The sequence below is a fragment of the Vicia villosa genome, linkage group LG2 (genome assembly GCF_029867415.1).
Source record: "Vicia villosa cultivar HV-30 ecotype Madison, WI linkage group LG2, Vvil1.0, whole genome shotgun sequence".
NCBI lineage: Eukaryota > Viridiplantae > Streptophyta > Magnoliopsida > Fabales > Fabaceae > Vicia > Vicia villosa.
The window spans coordinates 31,292,573-31,319,442 of NC_081181.1; the positions used below are offsets into that span (position 1 = coordinate 31,292,573).

At 38.3% G+C, this 26,870-nt stretch overlaps 1 protein-coding gene across 1 annotated transcript; it reads left to right on the forward strand.

Annotated features, from left to right (window-relative positions):
• The first annotated feature begins 4,600 nt into the window (after window positions 1-4,600).
• Window positions 4,601-26,394, forward strand: LOC131648787 (uncharacterized). Its single transcript, XM_058918514.1, has 7 exons — window positions 4,601-5,124; window positions 5,199-7,095; window positions 7,288-7,819; window positions 7,931-8,058; window positions 8,194-8,956; window positions 26,210-26,220; window positions 26,302-26,394. Exons 1-7 carry the CDS (start codon window positions 4,601-4,603, stop codon window positions 26,392-26,394), a joined length of 3,948 nt encoding a protein of 1,315 aa, XP_058774497.1.
• The last annotated feature ends 476 nt before the right edge of the window (window positions 26,395-26,870 follow it).

Below are 26,870 nucleotides of genomic sequence, written 5' to 3' on the forward strand. Positions count from 1 at the left end.
TTCAACACTTCGAGACGGCACAACAGCTAGTGCCAGAGATCGAAGAACTGAAAAGACAACAGGCATTGATCGAACGTCATATGTCTTTATGGGAGATCCAGTACTCGAAGATAAAAGATAACCTTCCCAAAGATTTTAATTAGTTGCTTCGAACCTTGTACTCCCTTTTGTGCTGCATACTTATCTTGTTTTGTAATCAAATTTCTCCAAGAATATATATATATATATATATATATATATATGCAACTTTACCTTTCAATCTCCCCACATATTTTATTTTGCAGTTGTCATAAGTAATGCCCCAGCAATTCTCTAAAACTTGCCAAAATATACTTTTTCACTGTCACAGTAATTTTAATAAATGTAAACCACGTGACATGATTACCCTTCGCAGCCCTTTGCGCCTAGACTTGACGTTTCTACTACCCTTAGCCGTAACCATCATTGAAAGATGACGTCACCTTTTTCAAAACGTCTATTTGAGACGTGCGTGCATCAGTTCTCATCATGATTACACTTCAACTTCCAAGGGCGGGAAACGGCGGAAGCCATAACTTCTCTTTGGAATACCAAACGCAGTCCAATCAATCATTAAAAATGAACCGTTCCTTTGCTGCCCACTTATTCTATATAAAGGGTTGGCATTCCACTTCTTCCTTCACACTTTCTTCAACCTCTTGCCCAAAATTTCGTTTCTTCTTGCATTCTCTCAAATACAGAGTCAGATAAAATCTCTTCCAATCCTTTCTTCTCCAAATGGCACTACCCCTAACTTACGCTAACATCAGGGCTTGCATCAAGAAAGAATTCAAAATCTCTGAGGAAGAACTTGATGAGAACTTTATAAGCATCAACACCCTCTTTGCTAACCAAGAGCTTGAGTTTTACCATGAAATCCTGGAGGGATCTGTTTATCCCAATATGTTAGCGGACTTTTGGATGTTTGCGTCTCTGCGCATAGATCCGGAAGGCAGAACCAATATCGTCTCTGAGGTTCGAAGGGCCCATATTACTATCACTCCCTCCACCATCTCCAACTTGCTGAGATGCAATAATTCTGGAGAGACTTTTGATGACAATACCTTCAACATGACCACCCATCTTATGTTGAGGACTCTTATGGACAATGATCCTTTCAGCGCCAAGGTCATGAGGGTTTGGCACCAACTCCTCGTGGGAAACTTTCGTCCACGAAACCATGATCAAAACAGCATCATGGTGGAGGATTTGGAGTTTATACTCTATGCCCTCCGTGGGAAGAAAATTAACTTTCCTCTGATGATCTTCAAAGGACTTGTTGAAGCAGATTCTATGGCTGCTGCTCGGCAGGGTGTAGTAACATGTCTTCCATATGGAAGACTCTTGTCCTACATGTTCCTTAAAAAGGGGATAGTGAGAAGGATGCGTAGATCTGAATCCTTGGACATGTTCGAGGCGGAAAGCTTGCCCCTGCTGTCCCTTGAGGGTTTAGATCAAAGGATCAACTAGGAGGTGGGTTGTTTTAGGCTTCATGTTTTGAATTTTTGTAATCCTCAATGTACTTGGGAACCACCTTCTCCCTAACGAATGTACTCCTTTGATATTAATGAAAAATATTTTGACGTTTCTTTGTCTTCTTACTGTATTTACCATGCATGTTTGTTTGAACATACAACCATTTTGGTGTTAATTCAACCATTTTGGCCTACATAATATACTTCGAATATCTATGTTTTTGCAAGAATCTTTTTTTCATGCATGCTTGGTTTGTACCTTTTCAGATACTTTCCATTTACCCTTAAAATTCTACGATCTTCTGCCAATTCTTCTATCTCATAAGCGTTATTTGAGAACACTTTGAAGATTCGAAAAGGGCCTTCCCAATGTGGGGACCATTTACCTAACGCCTGATTCTTTCGATCTATAGGTAAAATAGCTTTCCAGACTAAGTCATTACTGATAAACGTTTTACCTTTTACTTTTTTATTGTATGCTCTGGACACTCTTTCTTTTTGTCTCTTTATCATCTCCAATGCTCGAAGTCTGTCTTCGTCCAAATCTACTAATTCATTCATCATCAATTCCCAGTAAGTATTTGGAGGAATCTCTGCTTGTCTTTGTATCCGAACTGACTGCAAATATATCTCAATTGGGAGTACTGCATCATGTCCAAATGTCAGTTGGAAAGGCGAAGTGTTTGTAGCTTCTTTTGGAGATGTTCGACAAGCCCAAAGTGCTTGGTCCAAAGTTTTGTGCCAATTCTTGGGTTTTTTCCCTACATGTTTCTTTATAAGACCAATTATTATCTTATTTGCTGCTTCGACTTGTCCATTTTCCTGAGCATAGTAAGGTGTGGAAGCAAACAACTTGAACCCCATTTCTTTGGCGAAATCTGTAACACCCCGATTTTCGATATTTATTTTATTATGTATTTGTTTGGTGTGTTTGGTGCTTAAACTGATATTTTAATTATTATTATATTAGTTTAGTAATTATTTATAAGTAGTAAATTAATTAATTAGTTAATTGGGTCAACTAGTGGTTAGTAATTGGGAGGGTGTGTAGTAAGCCCATTAGCAAATTCAGAATTAGTGAAGGATTAATAAAATAAAGAAAATTAGGAGGAATAGTTTTCTTTTGGCAAAATATTTGAAGAACGTAGAAATAGAGAAAGAGGCTAGGGCAAGAGAGAAAAGAGACTTCCACCATTGTTGAAGGATCAAAGCTCAATCCTAAGGTAAGGGGGGAGAATGGGTTCTCTAAATGGTGATTACAACATGAGAGGGTAGTGAGGGTTCCTTTCCCTCTTTAGGTTTCACAATTTGTATGCCTAATTTCTCTTTTGATGTGTGAATTGATTTGAATTGTGTGATGTTTTCATGACTGATACGTATGGTATGATTGTGGACGAAATTCTGTGTTAGATTGATGAATTATGATGTGGTTTTGGTTGTGGGTTGAATTGTTGCTGTGTTCATCAAAGAACTAAATCTGAGTGTAAAACCGTCCAATTTTATGAGTAAGAATTGAGTTATTATCATGTTAAAATCGATGTAGTATAATAGGTTAATGAATCTAGATGAAAGGAGTGAGTTAATAGGTGAAAATATGATGTTTTGGACCTGAAATCGCAGACTGGAAGTGATGAAAACGAGTGAGGACGAACTGGTGCGAGTGCAGACTTTGACAGATAATTTTCTGTCAATTTGCGTATGATACGCGTATGGGTTGAGGCCATACGCGTATGGGGGACATACCCAGAGGGCTATACGCGTATGATACGCAGCCCTGTCCCAATACAACACAATTTCTGGTGAAAAGCGTATGGTACGCGTATGAAAGAAAGGCTATACGCGTATGGAAGAGTGATACGCGTATGGGAGAATTTTTAGTGCAAAACTGGTCCTGGTGATACGCGTATGGGCGCGTAAGGGGAAAGGGGCATACGCGTATGGGATAGCTGTACGCGTATGGTTACGCTAGTGTGTAGAATTTTCCATTTTTGTGATTTTCTCCTGATCCTTGAGTGAAAGGAATATCTTTCTGAGTTACTTAAAACTGTAAGACTTAGGTAAACATAGAGAGACTGTAAGAGTTATGCTTTGGACCTAAGATTTGTGTTAAACTTGTGTTGATTGTCGTGAATGTGACTAAGAATAATATAATTATAGTTGCATGTTGTTGAGCTGGTTGATAGCCTAAATGGCAATGAGTTGAAGGCTGAAGCCTTGTGTTGTTGAATTGTGTTGACTGGATGTTCATGTTGCATACATATGTCGTTGAGGGCTTATGCTCTGTTGTTGGCCTGTATTGGCATTGTTGAAGGCTTATGCCTTGTTATTGCCTCCAATATAATGGCATCTGTTGAGGGCTTATGCTCTGTTGGTACCACATGCATGTAGAGTCGATAGTTACATTTTCATTCATCTGACTGTTTGTAAATGTCATGTAATGATGCTGTTGTGTGGTTGATGGTGTGAGAATCTGTTGTGATTGTGTTTATGTGTGGTGTAGATACTACTCCTTAAATATGTGATATTTCACCGTATATTTATTGAATGTAATTCTCACCCCTCTTCTGTTGCTGTGTCTGTGCTTCTTCGGGAGTACAGATAACCAGGTACCAGAGTAGTGCTTGGATTTCTCGAGTGTTACCTGATCGAGTCTTAGGAGTCGCTCTGATACGTAACACGGGGATGTTGGGACACGCTGTGTTTTGATTTTCTTTTCAGTTAATTGTTGAATTGTTACGTATCTTGATTTTGACATTATTGTTGGACCACCTGTTAGTGGGTGTGATTTAATTGTTGAGGCCGTGGCGCCATGAGAATTATTAAGTCGTTTGAATTCCGCTGCAGTATTGAATATTCCATTTTAATGGAGAATAATAAACTTAAAATGATGTTTTAATGAATTGATTTTAGAAGATGTGACATCCTACTCGTATTACTCTGATTATTTATGTGTTTATAACTTGTTTATTTACGATATGGGAAAGTGGGGTGTTACAATTGGTATCAGAGCAGTTCGGTCCGTCCGACCAAGTAGTTGAGTCGCTAACAAATCGAGTATGGTTAAAACTTGTCATTTAACTATGTTTCTGTTGCAGTGTTTAGTTGAAATGGCTGGGAGAAACGATGCTGCGATTGCTGCTGCTTTGGAGGCTGTGGCTCAAGTTCTGGAACATCACCCTAATGCTGGTGAGGATGCTGGGTCTCGCAGTTTGGCTACTTTCCAGAGAGAGAACCCGCCGGTCTTCAAAGGCAAGCATGACCCTGATGGAGCCTTAGAGTGGTTGAAAGAGATCGAGAGGATCTTTCGTGTAATGGATTGTACTCAAGCACAGAAAGTTCGTTATGGGACACATATGCTAGCGGTCGAAGCTGACGACTGGTGGCTAGCGACACGTCAGAGACTAGAAGCCACAGGTGAAGAGATCACTTGGGATGTGTTCAGAAGGGAGTTTCTGAGAAAGTATTATCCGGAGAGCGTCCGTGGTAAGAAGGAAATTGAGTTCCATGAATTGAAACAAGGGAACATGTCGGTGACTGACTATGCTGCTAAGTTCACCGAATTGGCCAAATTTTATCCGTACTATGATGGAGAGGGCGCAGAGTTTTCAAAATGTGTTAAGTTTGAAAATGGGCTACGCTCTGAGATCAAGAAGGCTATAGGATATCAACAAATCCGCGTTTTCCTAACTTGGTAGACAGCTGCAGAATCTTTGAGGAAGATAATGCTGCTCACTATAAGATTGTCAGTGATAGAAGAGGCAGGCAGAATCAGCAACGTGGCAAGCCTTATGACACTCCAGCTGGCAAGGGCAAACAAAGAGCTGCCCCGGGCCAGAGAACAAGTGGGGGAGGTGCTCCTGCTCCGATTGTGTGTTTTAAGTGTGGGAAGGCTGGTCATAAGAGTACTTACTGCACTGATGACGTTAAGAAGTGTTTCCGTTGTGGCAAGACTGGTCATATGATGTCTGAATGCAGACATAAAGAAGTGGTTTGTTTTAATTGCGGTGAAGAAGGACACATTGGAAGTCAATGTCAGAAACCCAAGAAGGCACAAACTGGTGGAAAGGTGTTCGCTTTGGCTGGTACTCAGACAAGCACTGAGGACAGACTCATTAGAGGTACTTGCTTCATCAATAGTATGCCTTTAATTACTATTATTGATACCGGTGCTACTCATTGTTTTATTGCTGCTGCATGTGTTGAAAAGTTGGGTCTTGTACTATCTTCGATGAATGGCGAGATGGTAGTTGAGGTTCCAGCTAAAGGATCTGTGACTACATCTCTTGTTTGTTTGAAATGTCCGTTGTCGATCTTCGACAGGGAATTTGCTGTTGATTTAGTATGTTTACCGTTGGCCGGGCTAGACGTAATTTTGGGAATGAACTGGTTAGAATATAACTATGCTCACATCAATTGTTATAACAAGACTGTGAGATTTTCAACTGCCGAAGAAGAAGAAGCTGGCTTAGTGTCGTCAAAGCAGGTACGACAATTGTTGAAGGAAGAAGTAGAGATGTTCTCGTTGATGGCAACATTGTCAATCAAGAATCAGAACATCATCGATGAATTACCGGTGGTAAGAGAATTCCCTGAAGTTTTTCCCGATGAGATTCCTGATGTGCCGCCAGAAAGAGGAATTGAGTTCACAATTGATCTTGTACCTGGTACCAAACCTGTTTCTATGGCACCGTACAGGATGTCCGCATCTGAGTTGACAGAATTGAAGAAGCAATTAGAAGACTTACTGGAGAAGAAGTTTGTCAGACCAAGTGTATCGCCGTGGGGAGCTCCGGTGCTGTTAGTGAAGAAAAAGGATGGAAGCATGAGACTTTGCATAGATTATCGACAGCTGAATAAAGTAACCATTAAGAACAAATACCCGCTACCGAGAATAGATGATTTGATGGACCAATTGGTAGGTGCCAGTGTTTTTAGCAAGATCGATCTGAGGTCGGGTTACCATCAGATTAAGGTCAAAGATGAAGATGTACAGAAGACAGCGTTCAGAACAAGATATGGACATTATGAATATTCGGTGATGCCATTTGGAGTTACGAACGCGCCAGGAGTATTTATGGAATATATGAACCGTATCTTCCATGAGTATTTAGATCAGTTCGTCGTGGTGTTCATAGACGACATCTTAATATATTCTAAATCAGAGTCAGAGCATTCAGATCATTTGAGGACGGTATTGCAAGTGTTGAAAGAAAGGAAGTTGTATGCGAAGTTGTCCAAATGTGAATTTTGGTTGAAAAAAGTCAGTTTTCTGGGACATGTCATATCTGGTGGTGGCATTGCTGTAGACCCATCTAAGGTAGATGCTGTGTTACAATGGGAGACTCCAAAGTCAGCTACCGAGATCAGAAGCTTCTTGGGCTTGGCCGGTTACTATAGACGGTTTATTGAAGGATTTTCTAAGTTGGCACTTCCATTAACTAAGTTGACGTGTAAGGGTAAAGTGTTCATATGGGATGCACAATGTGAAGAAAGTTTTGTAGAATTGAAGGAGAGATTGACGACAGCCCCGGTTTTGACATTACCAAACCCAGGAGAACCTTTCATAGTTTATTGCGACGCTTCTTTGATGGGTTTAGGTGGTGTACTTATGCAGAATGGTAAGGTAATTGCTTATGCGTCGAGGCAACTGAGAATTCATGAACGGAACTACCCTACACATGATTTGGAACTCGCTGCTGTTGTTTTCGTACTAAAAATTTGGAGACATCATCTCTATGGTTCTAGATTTGAAGTCTATAGTGACCATAAGAGTTTGAAATACCTGTTTGACCAGAAGGAGCTGAACATGAGACAGCGAAGATGGTTAGAACTGCTGAAAGATTATGATTTCGGGTTGAATTATCACCCCGGTAAGGCGAATGTTGTGGCTGATGCCTTAAGCAGGAAGACCTTGCACATGTCCGCTATGATGGTTAAAGAATTGGAATTGATCGAACAATTCCGAGATATGAGCTTAATTTGTGAAGTGACACCGCAGAGTGTTAAGTTGGGAATGCTCAAAATTGACAATGACTTTCTGAACAGTATCAAAGAGGCTCAGAAATTGGATGTGAAAATGGTGGACATTATAGTTGGTTGTGGCAAATCCGAGAAGAGTGATTTTAAGGTGGACGCACAAGGAGTGTTGAGATTGCGGAATCGAATCTGTATCCCGGATGATAATGATATGAAAAGGATGATTTTAGAAGAAGGTCATCGGAGTAACTTGAGTATTCACCCTGGAGCTACTAAAATGTATCAAGACTTGAAGAAGATATTTTGGTGGCCGAGGATGAAAGAAGATGTGGCGCGGTTTGTTTATGCTTGTTTAACTTGTCAAAAATCGAAGATTGAACACCAGAAGCCTGCAGGGTTGATGCAACCGTTAGAAATTCCAGAATGGAAGTGGGATAGCATTTCGATGGATTTTGTAACAGGGTTGCCTAATACTGCAAGTGGACACGATTCAATATGGGTGATCGTTGATAGGCTTACCAAATCAGCTCATTTCATACCTATTAGCATCACGTATCCGGTGGCAAAGTTAGCTGAGATCTATATCCGAGTGATTGTGAAGTTGCATGGTATTCCCTTGTGCATTGTGTCGGATAGAGATCCGAGATTCACTTCTGATTTTTGGAAGAGCTTGCAAGAAAGGTTGGGTTCTAAGTTGAGGTTGAGTTCGGCGTATCATCCTCAGACGGATGGTCAAACTGAAAGGACTATTCAGTCTCTAGAGGATCTGTTGAGAGCGTGTGTTCTCGAGCAAGGAGGCTCGTGGAGCGCTCATCTTCCATTGATCGAGTTTACTTATAATAACAGTCATCATTCTAGTATCGGGATGGCACCCTTTGAAGCGTTGTATGGTCGGAGGTGTAGGACTCCGCTATGTTGGCACGAATCTGGCGAAGGCGTAGTACTTGGACCGGAAATTGTACGAGAAACCACAGAGAAGGTAAAAATGATTCGGGAAAAGATGAAGGCTTCACAGAGTAGACAGAAAAGTTATCATGATAAACGAAGGAAGGAGTTAGAATTTGAATCAGGTGACCATGTGTTTCTAAGAGTCACGCCTGTGACTGGTGTTGGTCGTGCTCTGAAGTCAAAGAAGCTGACTCCACGATTTATCGGCCCTTATCAGATTTCAGAGAGGGTTGGTACTGTTGCTTATAGGGTGGCGTTACCGCCTAACCTGTCGAATCTGCACGATGTGTTTCATGTGTCACAGCTTCGGAAGTATGTTCCGGATCCATCTCACGTGATTCTTATGGATAACGTGCAAGTAAGAGAGAATCTTACAGTAGAGACGATGCCGATACGGATCACGGATCGCGAGATAAAGTCCCTTAGAGGTAAAGATATTCCGCTGGTGAAAGTGGTATGGACGGGGACTACCGGAGAGAGCATGACGTGGGAAATGGAGAGCAAGATGCGAGACTCCTATCCCGAGTTGTTTGAACGAGGTAAGATTTTCGAGGACGAAAATATCGTAAGTGGGGGAGAGTTGTAACACCCCGATTTTCGATATTTATTTTATTATGTATTTGTTTGGTGTGTTTGGTGCTTAAACTGATATTTTAATTATTATTATATTAGTTTAGTAATTATTTATAAGTAGTAAATTAATTAATTAGTTAATTGGGTCAACTAGTGGTTAGTAATTGGGAGGGTGTGTAGTAAGCCCATTAGCAAATTCAGAATTAGTGAAGGATTAATAAAATAAAGAAAATTAGGAGGAATAGTTTTCTTTTGGCAAAATATTTGAAGAACGTAGAAACAGAGAAAGAGGCTAGGGCAAGAGAGAAAAGAGACTTCCACCATTGTTGAAGGATCAAAGCTCAATCCTAAGGTAAGGGGGGAGAATGGGTTCTCTAAATGGTGATTACAACATGAGAGGGTAGTGAGGGTTCCTTTCCCTCTTTAGGTTTCACAATTTGTATGCCTAATTTCTCTTTTGATGTGTGAATTGATTTGAATTGTGTGATGTTTTCATGACTGATACGTATGGTATGATTGTGGACGAAATTCTGTGTTAGATTGATGAATTATGATGTGGTTTTGGTTGTGGGTTGAATTGTTGCTGTGTTCATCAAAGAACTAAATCTGAGTGTAAAACCGTCCAATTTTATGAGTAATAATTGAGTTATTATCATGTTAAAATCGATGTAGTATAATAGGTTAATGAATCTAGATGAAAGGAGTGAGTTAATAGGTGAAAATATGATGTTTTGGACCTGAAATCGCAGACTGGAAGTGATGAAAACGAGTGAGGACGAACTGGTGCGAGTGCAGACTTTGACAGATAATTTTCTGTCAATTTGCGTATGATACGCGTATGGGTTGAGGCCATACGCGTATGGGGGACATACCCAGAGGGCTATACGCGTATGATACGCAGCCCTGTCCCAATACAACACAATTTCTGGTGAAAAGCGTATGGTACGCGTATGAAAGAAAGGCTATACGCGTATGGAAGAGTGATACGCGTATGGGAGAATTTTTAGTGCAAAACTGGTCCTGGTGATACGCGTATGGGCGCGTATGGGGAAAGGGGCATACGCGTATGGGATAGCTGTACGCGTATGGTTACGCTAGTGTGTAGAATTTTCCATTTTTGTGATTTTCTCCTGATCCTTGAGTGAAAGGAATATCTTTCTGAGTTACTTAAAACTGTAAGACTTAGGTAAACATAGAGAGACTGTAAGAGTTATGCTTTGGACCTAAGATTTGTGTTAAACTTGTGTTGATTGTCGTGAATGTGACTAAGAATAATATAATTATAGTTGCATGTTGTTGAGCTGGTTGATAGCCTAAATGGCAATGAGTTGAAGGCTGAAGCCTTGTGTTGTTGAATTGTGTTGACTGGATGTTCATGTTGCATACATATGTCGTTGAGGGCTTATGCTCTGTTGTTGGCCTGTATTGGCATTGTTGAAGGCTTATGCCTTGTTATTGCCTCCAATATAATGGCATCTGTTGAGGGCTTATGCTCTGTTGGTACCACATGCATGTAGAGTCGATAGTTACATTTTCATTCATCTGACTGTTTGTAAATGTCATGTAATGATGCTGTTGTGTGGTTGATGGTGTGAGAATCTGTTGTGATTGTGTTTATGTGTGGTGTAGATACTACTCCTTAAATATGTGATATTTCACCGTATATTTATTGAATGTAATTCTCACCCCTCTTCTGTTGCTGTGTCTGTGCTTCTTCGGGAGTACAGATAACCAGGTACCAGAGTAGTGCTTGGATTTCTCGAGTGTTACCTGATCGAGTCTTAGGAGTCGCTCTGATACGTAACACGGGGATGTTGGGACACGCTGTGTTTTGATTTTCTTTTCAGTTAATTGTTGAATTGTTACGTATCTTGATTTTGACATTATTGTTGGACCACCTGTTAGTGGGTGTGATTTAATTGTTGAGGCCGTGGCGCCATGAGAATTATTAAGTCGTTTGAATTCCGCTGCAGTATTGAATATTCCATTTTAATGGAGAATAATAAACTTAAAATGATGTTTTAATGAATTGATTTTAGAAGATGTGACATCCTACTCGTATTACTCTGATTATTTATGTGTTTATAACTTGTTTATTTACGATATGGGAAAGTGGGGTGTTACAAAATCTTGCATCTTTCGCCCAGTGAACACTGATCCTTGATCTGTGGTTATACTTTCTGGGATTCCGAATTTGTATATAATGTGTTTTTGAATAAACTCAATCACATCCTCTTGATCTACATTCGCCAGTGGTATCGCTTCGACCCATTTTGTGAAGTAGTCTATTCCTACCAAAATATATCTTTGACCTCTAGACGACTTGGGGTGAATTTCTCCAATTAAATCTAATGCCCAACCTCTAAAAGGCCATGGTTTTATTATTGAACTTAACTCGTTTGCAGGAGCATGTTGAATACCTGCATGTTCTTGACATTCCTGACATCCCTTTGCAAATTCTATGCAATCTTTCAACATAGAAGGCGAATACATTCCGTATCTAAACAAAAGCCATTTCATTTTGTGCCCCGCTTGGTCCGCACCACATGCTCCGTGTCATACCCCAAAATTTGCCCATCCCATTTCTCTTAATTCAAATTCATATCAAAGTTTAAAAGATCACAGACATCCCTCCTAAACAAAGGATCAAGGAACTAGGGCTTGTGGTTTCCTGAAGAAAATGATTGAATCAAAGGCTCCAATAAATTTCACATGGTTTATGATGTTCACTCAATTGGTCAGAAAATCAACAGTCGACTGGTTTGACCTAAAAGTCAACTGTGGTCAAAGTACAGTCAAAACTACTGATTTTTTTGTCAACATCCTCATATTGAAGTATCATTCACCATTTGATCAAGAATTGATCATGGTTCATCAAGGAAAGATAAAAAATCAACAATTCAAAAGTTGCTAAATTAGGGTTTGTATAGGAGAAAGTCAACTGAACTTTGACCAGCCATAACTCTCACACGGAACATCAGAAATTTCCCATCCAAATCTCAATTTGAAGGAAATTGAATTCTATACAACTTTGTCTCTCACATGCCAAGTCTAAAAATGCTTCATTTGAGAGATATGACTCAAAACATTACAGGGCCTTCTAGAAGCTCGCAAAAAGCAAATTTTTGTCAGGAGCCATATCATCAAGATAGTTTCTTCAAACGGAAAAAAGTTTCCAAAGTGGCTTGTAGAAGACATCTTGAGGTTTCCAAAAAGTCCTAGAACTCCTCCATATCTTAAAAATTGAGGGAGATATGCCTTGTCAAAGTTGGACAATTTTGGGCGAAAAATGTGAAACAAAAATGGCTAAAAATGGATTTTATTGCGAATAGGCCCAATCTTTTGATCCAAACTTGTTTCTAGGGTTACTAATAATCTCCAAATCCATTCCCACGCCCATTTGATTTTATTTCATTTTTATTTGAATTTTTATTCATTTAAAATGAAATTTAAATCAAATAATTGAAAGAAAATTCAAAAGATTTGATTTGCCTTTGATTCTCAATCAATTATAATCATCTAAGGGCCATATTTGTAAGCAAAATTCGTGCTCACATGGTTTGGTTGAAAAAGATTGAGATTTGATGCAAAATTAGAAGTTTCCATACAAATTTTCCAATCAAAGATTTATCATGAGAATAGGTGATTCAATATGATTTCTTTCAAGATTATTACCCTAAATCATTCTATTATAAGTATGCAGCTTCTCCAAATACAAAAAAAGAGGATTGCAGTCAAGAGGAATCTATACAAACTTCAAAAAACTCAAGAACAAGTCAAAATCGGTTTCCAAGATAGAGGTCGATTCAAGGCAAACAAAGCATCATAACACGTTCCTCAAAGCCTTCTAATCGTAAACCAATCCTCACAGATCAACACAATACGCAGAAACTCGGCCCCTTCAGTCACGGTTTGCAATTTTATTTTTGGTTTCGATTCCGGAAATTTGTGCATGTTCATCGTATTTTGATTATGTATTCATGTTTACATGAGTGTCTATGTGATTTCTGGATAGTTTGATAAAGTTTGGATGCAGGTTTTGCGTGTTGCCATAGTTAGGGTTTCTAAGATTCGAATTAGGGACTCTAAAATTAGGCAAAATTGGGTGAAACCGTATGTCCCATCGTGTTAGAGATTGTTGGACGAATACATCCCCCTATTCGCGATCAATTTTTTTGGCTTGTATGCAATTTTGATGGTTACAGGTGAATTGGCCACGAACCTAACCGTAGCTAATTCGTAGCAAGGCAAAGAAACGATTTGCAGGTCCTGTGAGGAAGAAGAAGACGTGGCGTAAGACCATTGGACCATTTGAATCACGCGCCCTTTTCCTTTTAATTCATGTTTATTTTTATATATTAAACGTTGAAAGCGTGAGCTTAACGCGTTGGACATGTAGACGAGCTTGCTGGAGATGTCACTGGTGAGGGAAAGCGCGCGGTTTCGATCCCCGCTCTCTTATATATCTTTTGATGAATTAACGATTGCCAGATTCTATGCGTGTAGCCTGGAAGCGCCTTGGGTGTGTCATCATTTAGTAACCTTCAGATCCAGGCTAAAGCACAATCTAACGTCCCAGAACACGCCAGTCCATCATGCACTTCATACTTGCGCTGCACAGGATTATACGCTAAGTTTCCTAATTTTTTTCTATTTTTATTTATTCAAATACCATTTTATTCTATATTATTTATTTGTTGTTATGTTATAATTATTTTTAGTAAATCTTGTTGATTAAAACTTTTTCTAAAGTTTTCCTTTTTTTTAAAGAATATCAAAAATAATTTTTTTTATTTTTTATTTTTAGTAATACTTTTTATTGATTAAATGTTTAAATTAATTCAATTGTTTAATTAATTATCAAGTTTTTCTTTTAATTGTTTGAAAAATACTTATCAAGATTAGAAAATTTAATCGAAACTTTATTTTACCGATTTAATTAATTAGGTAGAATACCAATAATTGATTAAATTAATTTTATTTACTCTATTAACCATGGTTAACTTGTACCCTCATCAGGGTTTGCGAAGATCATGCCTACACTAAATATTTTCTTTTGTGCATTTTTTCAGGGTTAGCAACAGGGTTTTCTCCGACTATGCGCCACGCTTATTACGAAGCTAAGTTCCGACTTTATTTCATTTAAATGTTTGTTTGCCTTATAAAAATTGTTATTAGGGCTTGTCCTCAAAACTCAATGGACTCTTTCTGCACTCACTCCTTCTTCTGCCTTTGCCTTGCCATTTTCAGGGTTAACCCCGAGGCTTCCCGCCGACCATATCAGATCAAATTCAAAGCTAAGTGATTGTTTATTTATTTATTTATTTTTAATCTCTTTATCTTTTATTTTTTAGGGTTAGCTTTGTTTGCCTCCGAACCGATAATGCACTCACTATATTTTTCCTTCTTATTTTTCCCGCCTTTTCAGGGTTTGTCAATTGCCATAGCGTTGAGTATCGGTAACCCTAAACCCTAACTTCAATTATATTATTACTTGTTTCAAACCCATTTATTCTATCCCGCTGGTTTCAATTCCCCTCTCCTCCGCTGGTTACAATTTCCCTTCCCCGTATTAAACTGCGTGGTTAGTGTCATACCCCAATTTTTGACCCTAAGATCCTATATCATTCATATCCCAATCACTAATCAAGAGCTTCACTTGGAAGTTTTGTTTATGGTGTTGCACTCACCTCATCAATAAGAGGGACCATCAAGCACCAATGATTGTTTATCTTGTATGCATATTATACTAACCCAAATACCAAAAACATTGCTTTGTTTCTTTGTAGGCTTTTGTTTTGTAGGTACCAAGCCAAGACATGCAATAAACAAGGCATTTTTCAAGTTTTTGACTGATGAAATCGATTTCCTTACTGGGTAAATCGATTTCCCTGCAGCAATCTTCAACAAAATCACATTCTGGACAGCATGAAATCGATTTCCCTCCTGGGTAAATCGATTTCCCTAGTGTATTTTGCGCCAAATTCTATTCTGGAACAGAGTGAAATCGATTTCACTCCTGGGGAAATCGATTTCCTTCAAGCGAAATTCAAAAAAAAAATAGAGAGGGAAGCTTGATTTGATTTTGGCACCTATTTTCTTTGACCATTTTTGTCATTTTACCAATTTCCCACCTCATCAAAATAATTCCCTTCATTAATTCCATTTTAACCTCATTTTACCACTTTTTACCATTTAAATGCCACTTTAATCACCAATTAAATACAAGTTAATTACCAAATGCAAAAAGACCAAACTACCACTACTCTTGATCTCATCCTATAAATAGAGCCCACTACTCTCTCATTTCTCAAGCTTTGAGAGCCAACAAATCCCTTGCAATTTCTCTCCTCATCCTTACCAAAATTCACCAAAGCTCTTTTTCCTTCATAAAATTTGTGAGTCACATCTTGAACCTCACAAATTTTGAGCTAAGCCACCATCCATTTCACTCTTTTTTCTTCAATTGTTGAGAGATCAAGATTTGTGTTGGTGATTCTTGAAGTAGATCTAAGTTTTGTTCAAGATTTGGTAATTTTCATCATCTTTTTTCATCTATCATAATGTGATTCCTTTGTGCTTGTGTGTGATGCATCTTTGATGCTATATTGGTGCTAATTGGTAGTAATTTGATGGAAAATTCATGCTCAAGTTGATGTGTGATCATAAGGTGTTTGTATATTTGTTCAAATCAAGTTTCATGCCTTTAAATGCTGTTTTTGCTGAAATTTACACTGAAGAAATCGATTTCCTTAAGGATGAAATCGATTTCCTGCTGAACGTAACTTGTTTTTTTTGAAAACTGCACTATGGAAATCGATTTCCCCCTGCATGAAATCGATTTCTAGCAGGCAGAATGTGGTTTTTTGCCTTTTTTGTGCTTGTTTTGGCTTCCTTCTTCCTACACTTCATTAATATCATTGGATCTAGGGTGTTGATAGGTTTGAAATGACCTAATCCACCAAAATGGATGAATGATATTAATGATAGTGTGAGTTGATTATCTTTTGTGTTTTCATCCTTATTTTCATCTTATTTTTCTTTTGATCGATGAAAGTCTTAATATCTTGAGAATTCTATGGATTCTTGATGAAGACTAGATCAATTTGTTTTCATTTCTTATCTTTTCATCTTACTTTCTTTTGATCGATGAAAGTCTTAATATCTTGAGAATTCTATGGATTCTTGATGAAGACTAGATCAATTTGTTTTCATTCTTATCTTTTCATCTTATTTCCTTTTGATCGATGAAAGTCTTCATATCTTGAGAATTCTATGGATTCTTGATAAATACTAGATCAATTTGTTTTCATTCTTATCTTTTTTCATCTTATTTTCTCTTGATCGATGAAAGTCTTGATATCTTGAGAATTCTATGGATTCTTGATAAAGGCTAGATCATTTCTTCTTCTCCTTCTTATTTCTTTTGATTGATGATCTTGATACATGGAGAATTCTCCTACATTTGTCCCGACTCGATAAAAGATCAAATATGGAAGAGAATTGTATGCGGTGATTTAAGACTTGTGGAGGTATTTATCGTGTAGTCGCTATGATTTTTATCAAGCTTCTGATAAACCTCCATTGAATTTAAATCCGAGTACATCATTCACTCACCATCGATCTTCATTACTAACTTTGATAACATACTTGACAAGTTTCAAGATGGTTATCTTTAACATATAACAACTAACTTTAATTTCCGCCATTTATTATACCGCTCTTTATATTTCTCGCTTTATCGCTTTATTTTATCATTTCATCATATTTACATTCCGCCATTTTCTCTTTGTCCATTTGGACGTTTATAATTCCGCTATTTTCCCTTTGTCCACTTGGACATATGTTTATGCTTCCGCTATTTTTCTTTTGTCCACTTGGACCATACTTTACTTTTATGCTAAAACACTAATAAACAACCAAAATCTAAAAAACACATAAGGCTCTCTTTGGACTATTGGTTACTATCCCTAGCATTTTGGAGATTCGGACTTGTGGACTTTGTGCCTCTGGACTCTTATTCTGTTATTACTCTGCCGTTATTCTGTCTGTCTGGCATTGGATTGTTGTCTGTTTGTATGTGCAGGTATTTCCTTGAAAGCCCTTGATGGTTAATTCCAAGGCATTAAGATAAGGATTTTACCCGAAAACAGACGTTACTCTACCCGATTTTTGTCAGAATTTTAATGTGCTTAATGCAAAAGTGGTGCTAAGACAATAAGTTCATCTGGATCCCCCAAGTGTTAATGTGTTGGTATTGATATTCCAAAGGAAAGGAAATCTACCTTGACTCACAATGTCAAGTATTGGCTTCTTATTTCGGTTAGACCGTTTCTTTCCTTAGCTTTTATTTTACGCAATAGGATAGCCTCTTCATCTCCTCCCCTTCTTTAATTTTCAAAATCTTCTCCCTTTTTCCAAAACATTCTTATGTTTGCAATCTTTTCAAAACCTCTTTCTTTAAAAAAAATCTTTTGCCCTTAGTGGCCTTTTTCTTCAAAGTTTAGACACCGTTAATTGTCGAAACGAGTGGTTATACCCCACGATTTTGAAATTGATTGATATATTGAGATCTTTTCCGCGTGAGAGAGCTAGTGGCATACTCGTCGATTTCATCCGAGTTGGAGCCCTTCTTTCATTAGCGATGCAAAGAACTCGTTTGTTCTCATGCTCAAGATCAATGGCTGAGTATTTCTCTCCGACGACGATAAAGTGTTTATTCGTTTTTAAAAATGTTTTCCCAAAAAAGCGGAACTACATTAGCTCTGACTTCTCCATTGCACCGAGGAGGTATGTAGGCCCGAAGCTTAACGCTTTGCCGAGCTTATTTTAAAAATAAAACAAACCCTTTTTTTAGCACACACACACACAGATTTTCAAAAAGGTTCCTGTGGAATACCACAGATATGAGGGGTGCTTTAAACCTTCCCCTTATATAATCAACACCCGTACCTGAGATCTCTTTCTTGTTTTAAAAACAAAACTTTGGGGTTTTTCGTTCTTTTCCCTTTTCCTTTGAAAAAATAAAGCGCGGTGGCGATTTCAAACGGAATATTGATTCGAGTCAATCCCATGGCTTCGATATCAGATTTTCCCCGCTACAGAAAAATGGCGACTTCACTGGGGATCCAGTTTTTAATTGTGTTAAGCCTATTTTTGTTTATCTGTGTTTTTTTATTTGTATATATTGTTGTGTGCTTTGTTTGTTTATCTTCTTTTTTCTCGTTTTGGTGCTCGATGGTTCCTCTGTGATGAGATAAAGTTCTAACCCGAACTTTGGTGAGTAACTTGAGATAGGAGGTGGTAAGACCAATAGTCGCATGTCAGGAGCAATCCTTACCATGAGCGTCATATGGTGGAACCCCAATCAGTGGAGGCCTCATGGAAGGTAGTAGAGGTTGTTACGAACCATCGTGATAACGCTATTACTTTCAATAGTGAGTGTCCGTAGAAGCTGAATGGCCTAGAACCTTTTTAACCATTCTAAGCCTTTTTAGGATGTAGTGCAGAAACAAGATCAAGTACCAATTTGAGCTTGTTGTCATGCGATACTACGCTCAGACGAGGTCTTTTTAGGCATATTATTGGCGCCCATGAGCAATTGTGCGTGCCTGTAATATCCGATAGAAGATTGAAAACTCTGGGAACCTTTGTAGAACCCGATTGGCAGGTACAAAATTCCCTAGAACACACCTTGTGGGATGGGTAGACCCATGGCTCCATGCTCGTGACGTCGAACCTAAGAGCCTGGACTGTGTGATTTTGTGTGATCTGATGTGATCTTGTGTGCTCTTGATTGTGATTGATGCATAAACCATGCATTCATGCATTCATAAAAATGACATTCACAAATGGTTTTCAAGGAACTTAGAGACATTTTTTGTAAACATCACAGGTACCATGGATCAAAAGAGAAGCATCAAGAAGTACACTTTCCGGAATTCAAGTGCAAAGGAATTGAAAGAGCTAGCAACTTTGACTCCTAATCTTGACAACTTCAAAAACCGTTATGGGAAATTGATCTCTATATTGAAGACCAAAGTGGAAAAAGGGATTCTTGAGACTCTTGTGCAATTTTATGACCCGGTTTATCATTGTTTTACCTTTCCCGATTATCAGCTTATGCCCACTTTGGAGGAGTATTCTTATTGGATTGGTTTGCCAGTTACGAATGATATACCGTTTAGTGGTCTGGAGAAAGAGCCTCAGGTTGATGAGATAGCAGAGCTTCTTCATTTGAAAATATCAGATGTGAAAGCAAACATGATTAAAAAAGGAGGAATTTGGGGGTTGACTTCTAAGTTCTTGATTGGAAAGGCTTCTATGTTGGCTAGTAAAGGAAGTATGATTGCTTTTGAGACATTTCTGGCCTTGCTCATCTATGGTTTGATACTCTTTCCCAACATTGACAACTTTGTTGATGTTAATGCTATTCGGATCTTCATGATTGGGAATCCCGTTCCTACTTTGCTTGGGGATACTTATCATTCCATTCACCATAGGAATGATAAGAAAGGTGGACTGATCAACTGTTGCACTCCGTTGCTCTATAAGTGGTTTATTTCGCACTTACCTCAAGCTAAGAGTTTCTTGAACAATCCTGATGGTCTCTCATGGTCTCAGAAGATCATGCCTCTTACTAATGGGAATATCCATTGGTACAATCCTGCTTATGACATTGGTGAGATTATTGATAGTTGTGGAGAATTCCCTAATGTACCTCTTCTTGGTATACAAGGAGGAATTACCTACAACCCCATTCTTGCAAGGCGTCAATTTCGCTATCCCATGAAGGAGAGACCCGCTAATATTCTTGTGTCAGGAATCTTTTATCTTAATCAAGATGGAAATTCGGATATGAGAAATCGGTTTGTGCGTGCTTGGCACCATGTTGATAGGAAGAGACATTTGGGAACGAAACAATGTGTTGCTCTCAAAGACTACACTGATTGGGTTCAAGCTAGAGCTCATACTTTTCAGATGCCTTATTTGCTTGAGGAGCCTTCTCTACTCGTTATTCCACCATTGTCTTCCACTACTCCTGTTGAAAGTAGTGAAGAACATCTAGAGCTCGTGGCTAAGTTGAGAGCGGAAAGAGATGCTTTGGAGTTTGAAAACAAAGAGTTAAGGATACACTTGAAAGAAAAGGATGAAATGCTTGATATCCAAGATGGTTGGTTGATGGAAAAGGATGATCAGATTCGTCATCAAGAAGAGTTACTTCAACAACATGGTGAAAAGCGAAAGAGACAACAAGAAGATTCAGTGGCATGGAAAGAGGTTGCTGATAAGCTGATAGTCGAGAATGCTAATTTGAAGGCCTTTTATGAAGATGAATTGGAGAAGCTCCGTAGGAAGCTGCAGAGAGGAGATGGATCTTCGTCAGAAGTGTTCCCTTCTAGTTTTTAGCTTTTCCTTTGTTTTGTAATTTTGGATCTTTGAATCCTTTTGTATGCTTTTCCATTACTAATGAAAGAATATTGTTATGTTTTATGATGTTTTTTGCTAATGTTTACAATTAATGTCTTAAAAGTTCCTTGAAAACCAAAAATAAAAATCATTTGCATTGCATTTCATGCATCATTATGCATTTCTGGTCTTACTTCCGAGAGTATTCCCGAGGTCTTATTCAGTGTTCTTCATACAGAATCAAGCTGTCTCACCGGTATAACACTCGAGCTAACTGCAAGAAGAAGATGGAAGGTCTTGAACAAGAAAATCGTGAGCTACGTGAAGAGGTTGTTACTTTGAGATCTGGTGTGGATCGTCTCACTGCTCTAGTTGAGACATTGATGGCTGCTCAGAATCAGAATCAGAATCAAGTTCCTCCTCCCAATGCCCAAGCTCAGGGTCAGACCACTGTGATTTCTAAAATTGCTGCTACAACTATTCCTGCTATTCCTGTTGGTGCTGCTCAGCAACGTATGCCTAATGGATATCCCTGGGGTATGTCTGAAGGTTATTTGTCTGTTCCTGAGATGACTCGTCCGTTGACTCCTGTTATGGTCAACACATCTCCTATTGTTCATACTGGTCCTTTTGTCCCAGAGCCCATTTATGATGCTGCTCCAAGTGAAATTCATGACAGAATGGATGGTTTCCAAGATCAGTTTGAAGAATTGCAGAAAGAGATGAAAGCCTTGCGTGGGAAAGAACTGTTTGGAAAGAATGTGCATGATCTTTGCCTTGTTCCCAATGTGAAAGTACCTGCTAAGTTCAAACTACCTGAATTTGAGAAGTATAAGGGAAATTTCTGTCCTCAGGCACACCTGGTGATGTATGTGAGAAAGATGTCTACTCACACTGATGATCAACGTCTGTTGATTCACTATTTCCAAGACAGTTTGACTGGAGCTGCTTCTAAGTGGTATATGGGCCTTGATAGCACCCATATTCGCACTTTCAATGACTTAGCTGAGGCGTTCGTGAAACAATACAAGTTTAATGTGGACATGGCTCCCGATAGGGATCAATTGCAAGCTATGATGCAGAAAGAGAAAGAATCCTTCAAGGAGTATGCTCAGAGATGGGCGTGAGGTTGTCGCCCAAGTGATTCCTCCGTTGGAAGAAAAAGAGATGACTAAGATTTTTCTGAAGACTCTTGGTCAGATTTACTATGAAAAGATGAGTGCAAGTGCTCCTGTAGACTTCACCGAAATGGTGGGTATGGGTGTCAGATTGGAAGAAGCTGTGCGAGAAGGTCGTTTGGTTCGAAATGAAAATTCATCTGGTGGTGCGAAGACGTATGGTTCTTCACTCCAGAAGAAGAAAGAATCAGATGCTAATGCTGTTTCTCATGGGAGGAATAGTCGATTCAGAAATCAATCTCAACAAGTGGCGTCAGTAACTCCTGTCGTGAATTCAGTGCCTGTAGCTCCTGTTAATCAACAACCAGCAAGGCGAAATCCGTATCCTCGGGTTAATATTGATCCTATCCCTATGACGTACACTGAACTGTATCCTGCTCTAATTCATAAGAAGTTGGTTCAACCAAGGTCACCACCTCCTGTGCAAGAGAAACTCCCTTGGTGGTGTCGCTACCGCGAAAAATGGAATCAGAGTCGCCACTAATATATTTATCCCATCGCGGGAAAGGAATATCAGAAAACCTAACTCGAAACAAGGACAAGGTCTTTCGACCAGAGAACAGGGCACGGGAGTCGGTTACGCGAGGGGAAGGTGTTAGCACCCCTCACGCCCATCGTACTCGATGGTATCCACCTATGTTTGTTTCTATCTAAAGGGTGTATCTATGTCTATGTCTATATGCGAATGCATGCAAAAGAAATACGGGGAAAAGAAGGAATTATTTACAAGTGTGTTCGCTTAGGCCCCGCGACCCAATGCCTACGTATCCTTTTCAGGAATCAGAACGACCGTAGTTCGGCTCCATAGTTTCCATTTGTTTTGTGTTTTTTAGTTGAACAGCGGTTAAGGTCACAATCCACGATGCTCGACCTTTGGAGACTTATACGCCTAATTTTGGAAAGGACTTAACTTGTTCTTAAGCGCCTAACAAGGCAAAAGAATGAACTTGGGTTTGTGTTTTTTATGTAACTACATGGTGAACAAAACCCAATACAAGGTTTCGCACCACTTCGTCACTTTGTTTTAATTCGAGCCTTTATTAAGTGTTTTAAATGTTTTTGGTTGGGTATTTTTTAAGGGAATTTACTTTGCGATTAGAATCACATAAAAATGTATAATGATCGAGAAGCAGATTAGGGAATGAATCCCACTCACTTCTATCCCATTATATAATGTTCAAGAAACAGATTAGGGAATGAATCCCACTCATTTCTATCTCATTAATTAATGTTTGAGAAACAGATTAGGGAATGAATCCCACTCATTTCTCTCCCATTAAGTAGTGACCGAGAAACAGATTAGGGAATGAATCCCACTCATTTCTATGCCACTAAGTGATTGAGAAACAGATTAGGGAATGAATCCCACTCATTTCTCTATCACTTTATTAATGTGATTCGCCTCTTTATTTATTAATGTTTTAAAGTTGAAAAGAAAAAGAATGAACAAAAGGGAACTAACCTATTCTCTAATCTAAGTTATTCTAATCTAAGTCTAATGGCCCTAAGGTCAAGGATAACTATCCTAACCTATCTCAATTCCTCTTAACAAAGAAGGAAGAGTCTAAGGGAACATGGCAAAAGAATGGAGTTACAACTCCAACAAGATGAGAAGAGAGCCCTAGGGCAGTAGCAAATCAAGGAAATAAATGTCCTAAATCAAACACAAAAGCCATATGGCACTACACGAAAATATTCACAAAGAGTTACCAAAGTATCGCATAAATCGTCACTTAACAATTAGCGAACAAACATCCATTAATCGAAACAAAAAGCGAATGAAAACATGAACAAAGCTTAAGGTCAGTAGCAATTAGTTCATTTATAGGTCCAAGACCTTGTACCAATCTATGTTAGTCAATTAACTTGAAACAAACAAAGTTCTAACAAAACTATACAAAACTAGGTCAAAACTAGTTAATAGAATTCAAATTAGGAGTGAAGTTAGAAGAACGCAATCAAATGATGGAAGTCAGTAGCTAATGACCTCTAAAAGGTGTCTAAGCAATCACAAAACAAGTCAAGAAGTTTCACACAAAATTATAGGTCATTCGGACAAATTATGGTGCGATCGTTAACCAAAGGTGAGTTATTTACAAGTGAAAAAGAAAAATCGAGTAAAATAAGAAAACATGACTTGAAAAATTCAACTCCAGGTCTTAGGACCTCTAAACATCCCTACTTATATGTACCAAAAGAAACTAAGTCAATTGCATAAAGGCAAAGCAAATTATAGGTCAAATTCGCGTGGTTATCCGTTTAGGAACGCACATAAATCGGGTATAGAGAACCTAGTGAAAACCTAACCAAAACATAGAATTAAACTTTTATTTTTTTTCACACAATATGGTATATGAGTCTACTGATATCACACAAAAAATGGCAATCAAATTCTACTCCTAAGGTATTAAACAAAATTAATTTGCAAAACCGATCAAACTTAAAGACACAATGAACATGTTGAAAGAAATGATTTATTAAAAATAGGAAAGCAATTTCTAAAAATCTAGAAAAAATACTACAATTATTTACACATGTGATTCTATATAAAACATATTTTTGTTCATTTTTTATTTGAATTAAAACTGGTTTATGAGTCAAAAATTAGAGGTAAAACAAAAACTTAAATCTGCCTAGCAGGAGGGGTGTGTTAGTAAAAGCAATGAACTGAAGTTAGTTGAAAGTAGCGCTTGGGCCCAAATACAGGGGGTGGAAATAGCAACGAATTTGTGCAGGCCCAGTGCTTTGTCTTATTCAGATTTTTATGTGTCAAAAATGGTGGTGATGGGCCTATGGGGGGTGAATTAACAATAAATCGTGGCCCAAATGTTGGTCCAAATTCAGAATTTGTTCCAATTAGTTCTATCATATTTTCTGCAGTAACGTTCTAATTATCACCCAATTAATTGCAATTAATCCTCATAATCTCACGTTAATCTACATTAATTCAGACTTTATACTATTCAATCAGTTAAAACCAGATTTAATTACTATCAATTGAAATAAAATAAAAAGAGGGCCTAGGGTTACCAAGATGTGATGATTGAACTTCTGCGTTCCTCTTCTCCTTCGTGACAAAGCAGCGAACGGCGGCGTCGGGAAAGGCTCCTTCTCCGGCGGGCTTCTCTTCTTCTTCCACCACCATGAACAGACAATATCGACCTCATCTATCCTCTCTCCGCTTCATACTCTCAACCGGAGATTTTCCGATACAACTTCGGCAACTTGATGATGAGAAAATTGAAGGAATTTGCTCAGGTATGCCTTCGTGTTCGTTAATTCATTTTTCCGATTCGAATCCTTCTCTTTTCACTTTCGTACACGTGGTGACGTTGCTGCTCTGTTTGCGATGATGATTGATGATGAACATGATTGAAGCTGCGAGGATGAAGAAATTGATCGCTGCAAATTTTGTCTTATGCAGAGTTCTGATTCTTTGCAGAGATTGAAGGAAGATTGAAAATCTTTGGTGTTTTCTCGATTCTGTTACGGTTTTTGTTGAAGATTGAAGGATGAAGATGATGAATCTAGATGATGAGGGAAGAGAATCGATGGAGAAGAATGAAGAGAGATTGAAGAGGTTTGAAGGAGATTTCGGTTAGAGGCTTTTGGTTATGACTGAGAATTGGAGATTGGGAGAAGCAGGTTCAAGAAGTGAAGAGCGAAAGATGAAGGTAAGTTTGTTACCGGTCCTTAACTGATTTTCTGTTATCTTTTGTTGTTAAGCTTTTTCAGAGTTTTTTTGTGAATTGAAGGATGAAGATGATGAATCTAGATGATGAGGGAAGAGAATCGATGGAGAAGAATGAAGAGAGAATCCCCGAGAAAAGCTGAATGGAGAGGGAGCTCTATTATATAGAGGTTGAAGGAGGTTTGAGGTTAGTTCATCTCTGATTTTTCAGTTTGTTATATCTGTTACATCTGTTTCTCCATTCTGTTATATTCTGTTAGTTTAGTAACTGAATCGGTTAGCGAGATAATTCTGTTACAAATCGGTTAGACGGAAAATGTTAGTTACAAAATGATAGGTTGGTTAGTTAGGTATTGATGAAAATTCTGTTATGGTTTTGTTAGAAGGGATTAGAAAAGTTGGTTATGAGTTAGTACTAGGTTGTTATGAAAACTGGGAGTTATGAGAAGTCTGTAGAGGTTAGTTAGTTATATGGAAGTTGGAGGTTAGTTATTTGTGGGAAGGTTCTGAACTATGCAGGTTGTTAGCTAAAAAAAAAGGAATTTCTCTCTTCTATTTTTGTTGATAGCTGGCTACACATTGGATATGCTGTTATTCTTTTTTTGTATGCAGGGTTTGATGTCGTTCTGATGCAGGGCTGACTCGGAGTAGATTTCTGTACTGAAACTGTATATTTTCCCTGAACTTTTGTCTTTGTAACACAATTTGGAGCTTTGCCTTCTTGACTTTGATGTGGATGGATTGTCTCTGAGTTTTGGGCTGCTTCATGATGCTTTTCCAATGATAATTTGTTTCTAGTATAAATCATGTGATAGGAACCTGTCTTGAGTGTATGCCCAGTAGGTTTTCTTATTTGAAATAGCTTGTGTATATATATATATGCTGAGCCTTGAATGTGATTATATGACCATGGTTTAATATTGAACTATCATGATGTGTAGGTAAGTTTGAAGTGAGTGTTGGTATTCTGAACTTGAGGTGTTAAATTGTTGGACTGTGGTGCTGATACCTCATAATTAATGTATATTTGCAGGCTGATTTAGATGCTTCCGCCGTTGGATTCCCTTTTGGATTGTATGATAACTTGAGCTATGACGCAGAACTGGTGTTAAGGTTGGATCTGTAGATGAATTAAGGAGATTATGGAGCTGTTGATGTGATTTTTGAAGATTTAGAAGCGAGTTAGCATAAGTTTTGGACGGCAATTTGTATCATTTTCTTCTCCGACTTTGAAATGAATATATTAGAGATGGATCATGTAACCAGTGAAGTGGGATGTAGCTTTAACTCAAATTTGTTAAACTGTAACATGTAACATGAGATCTCCTTGTGACTTAGAATTATGGTGAAAAATTTCTTTAACATAGTGTTCCTCCTTTATCAACATAAACATGAGTTTTAACTCTCTTTCAACATCTTTGACTTGAACAAAAACTATGCACATGTAACCTCTCGGGTCAATATTGAATATTGCTCAAAAGTGGGCTTGAAATCCTCGATACCAAGAGAGAAGTCACGAGCCACAACTTTGTACCACCATAAATGTCTCAAATCCAATATTTAAATTAATGAACATTTGTCTTTAATTCCCAAACCATAAGT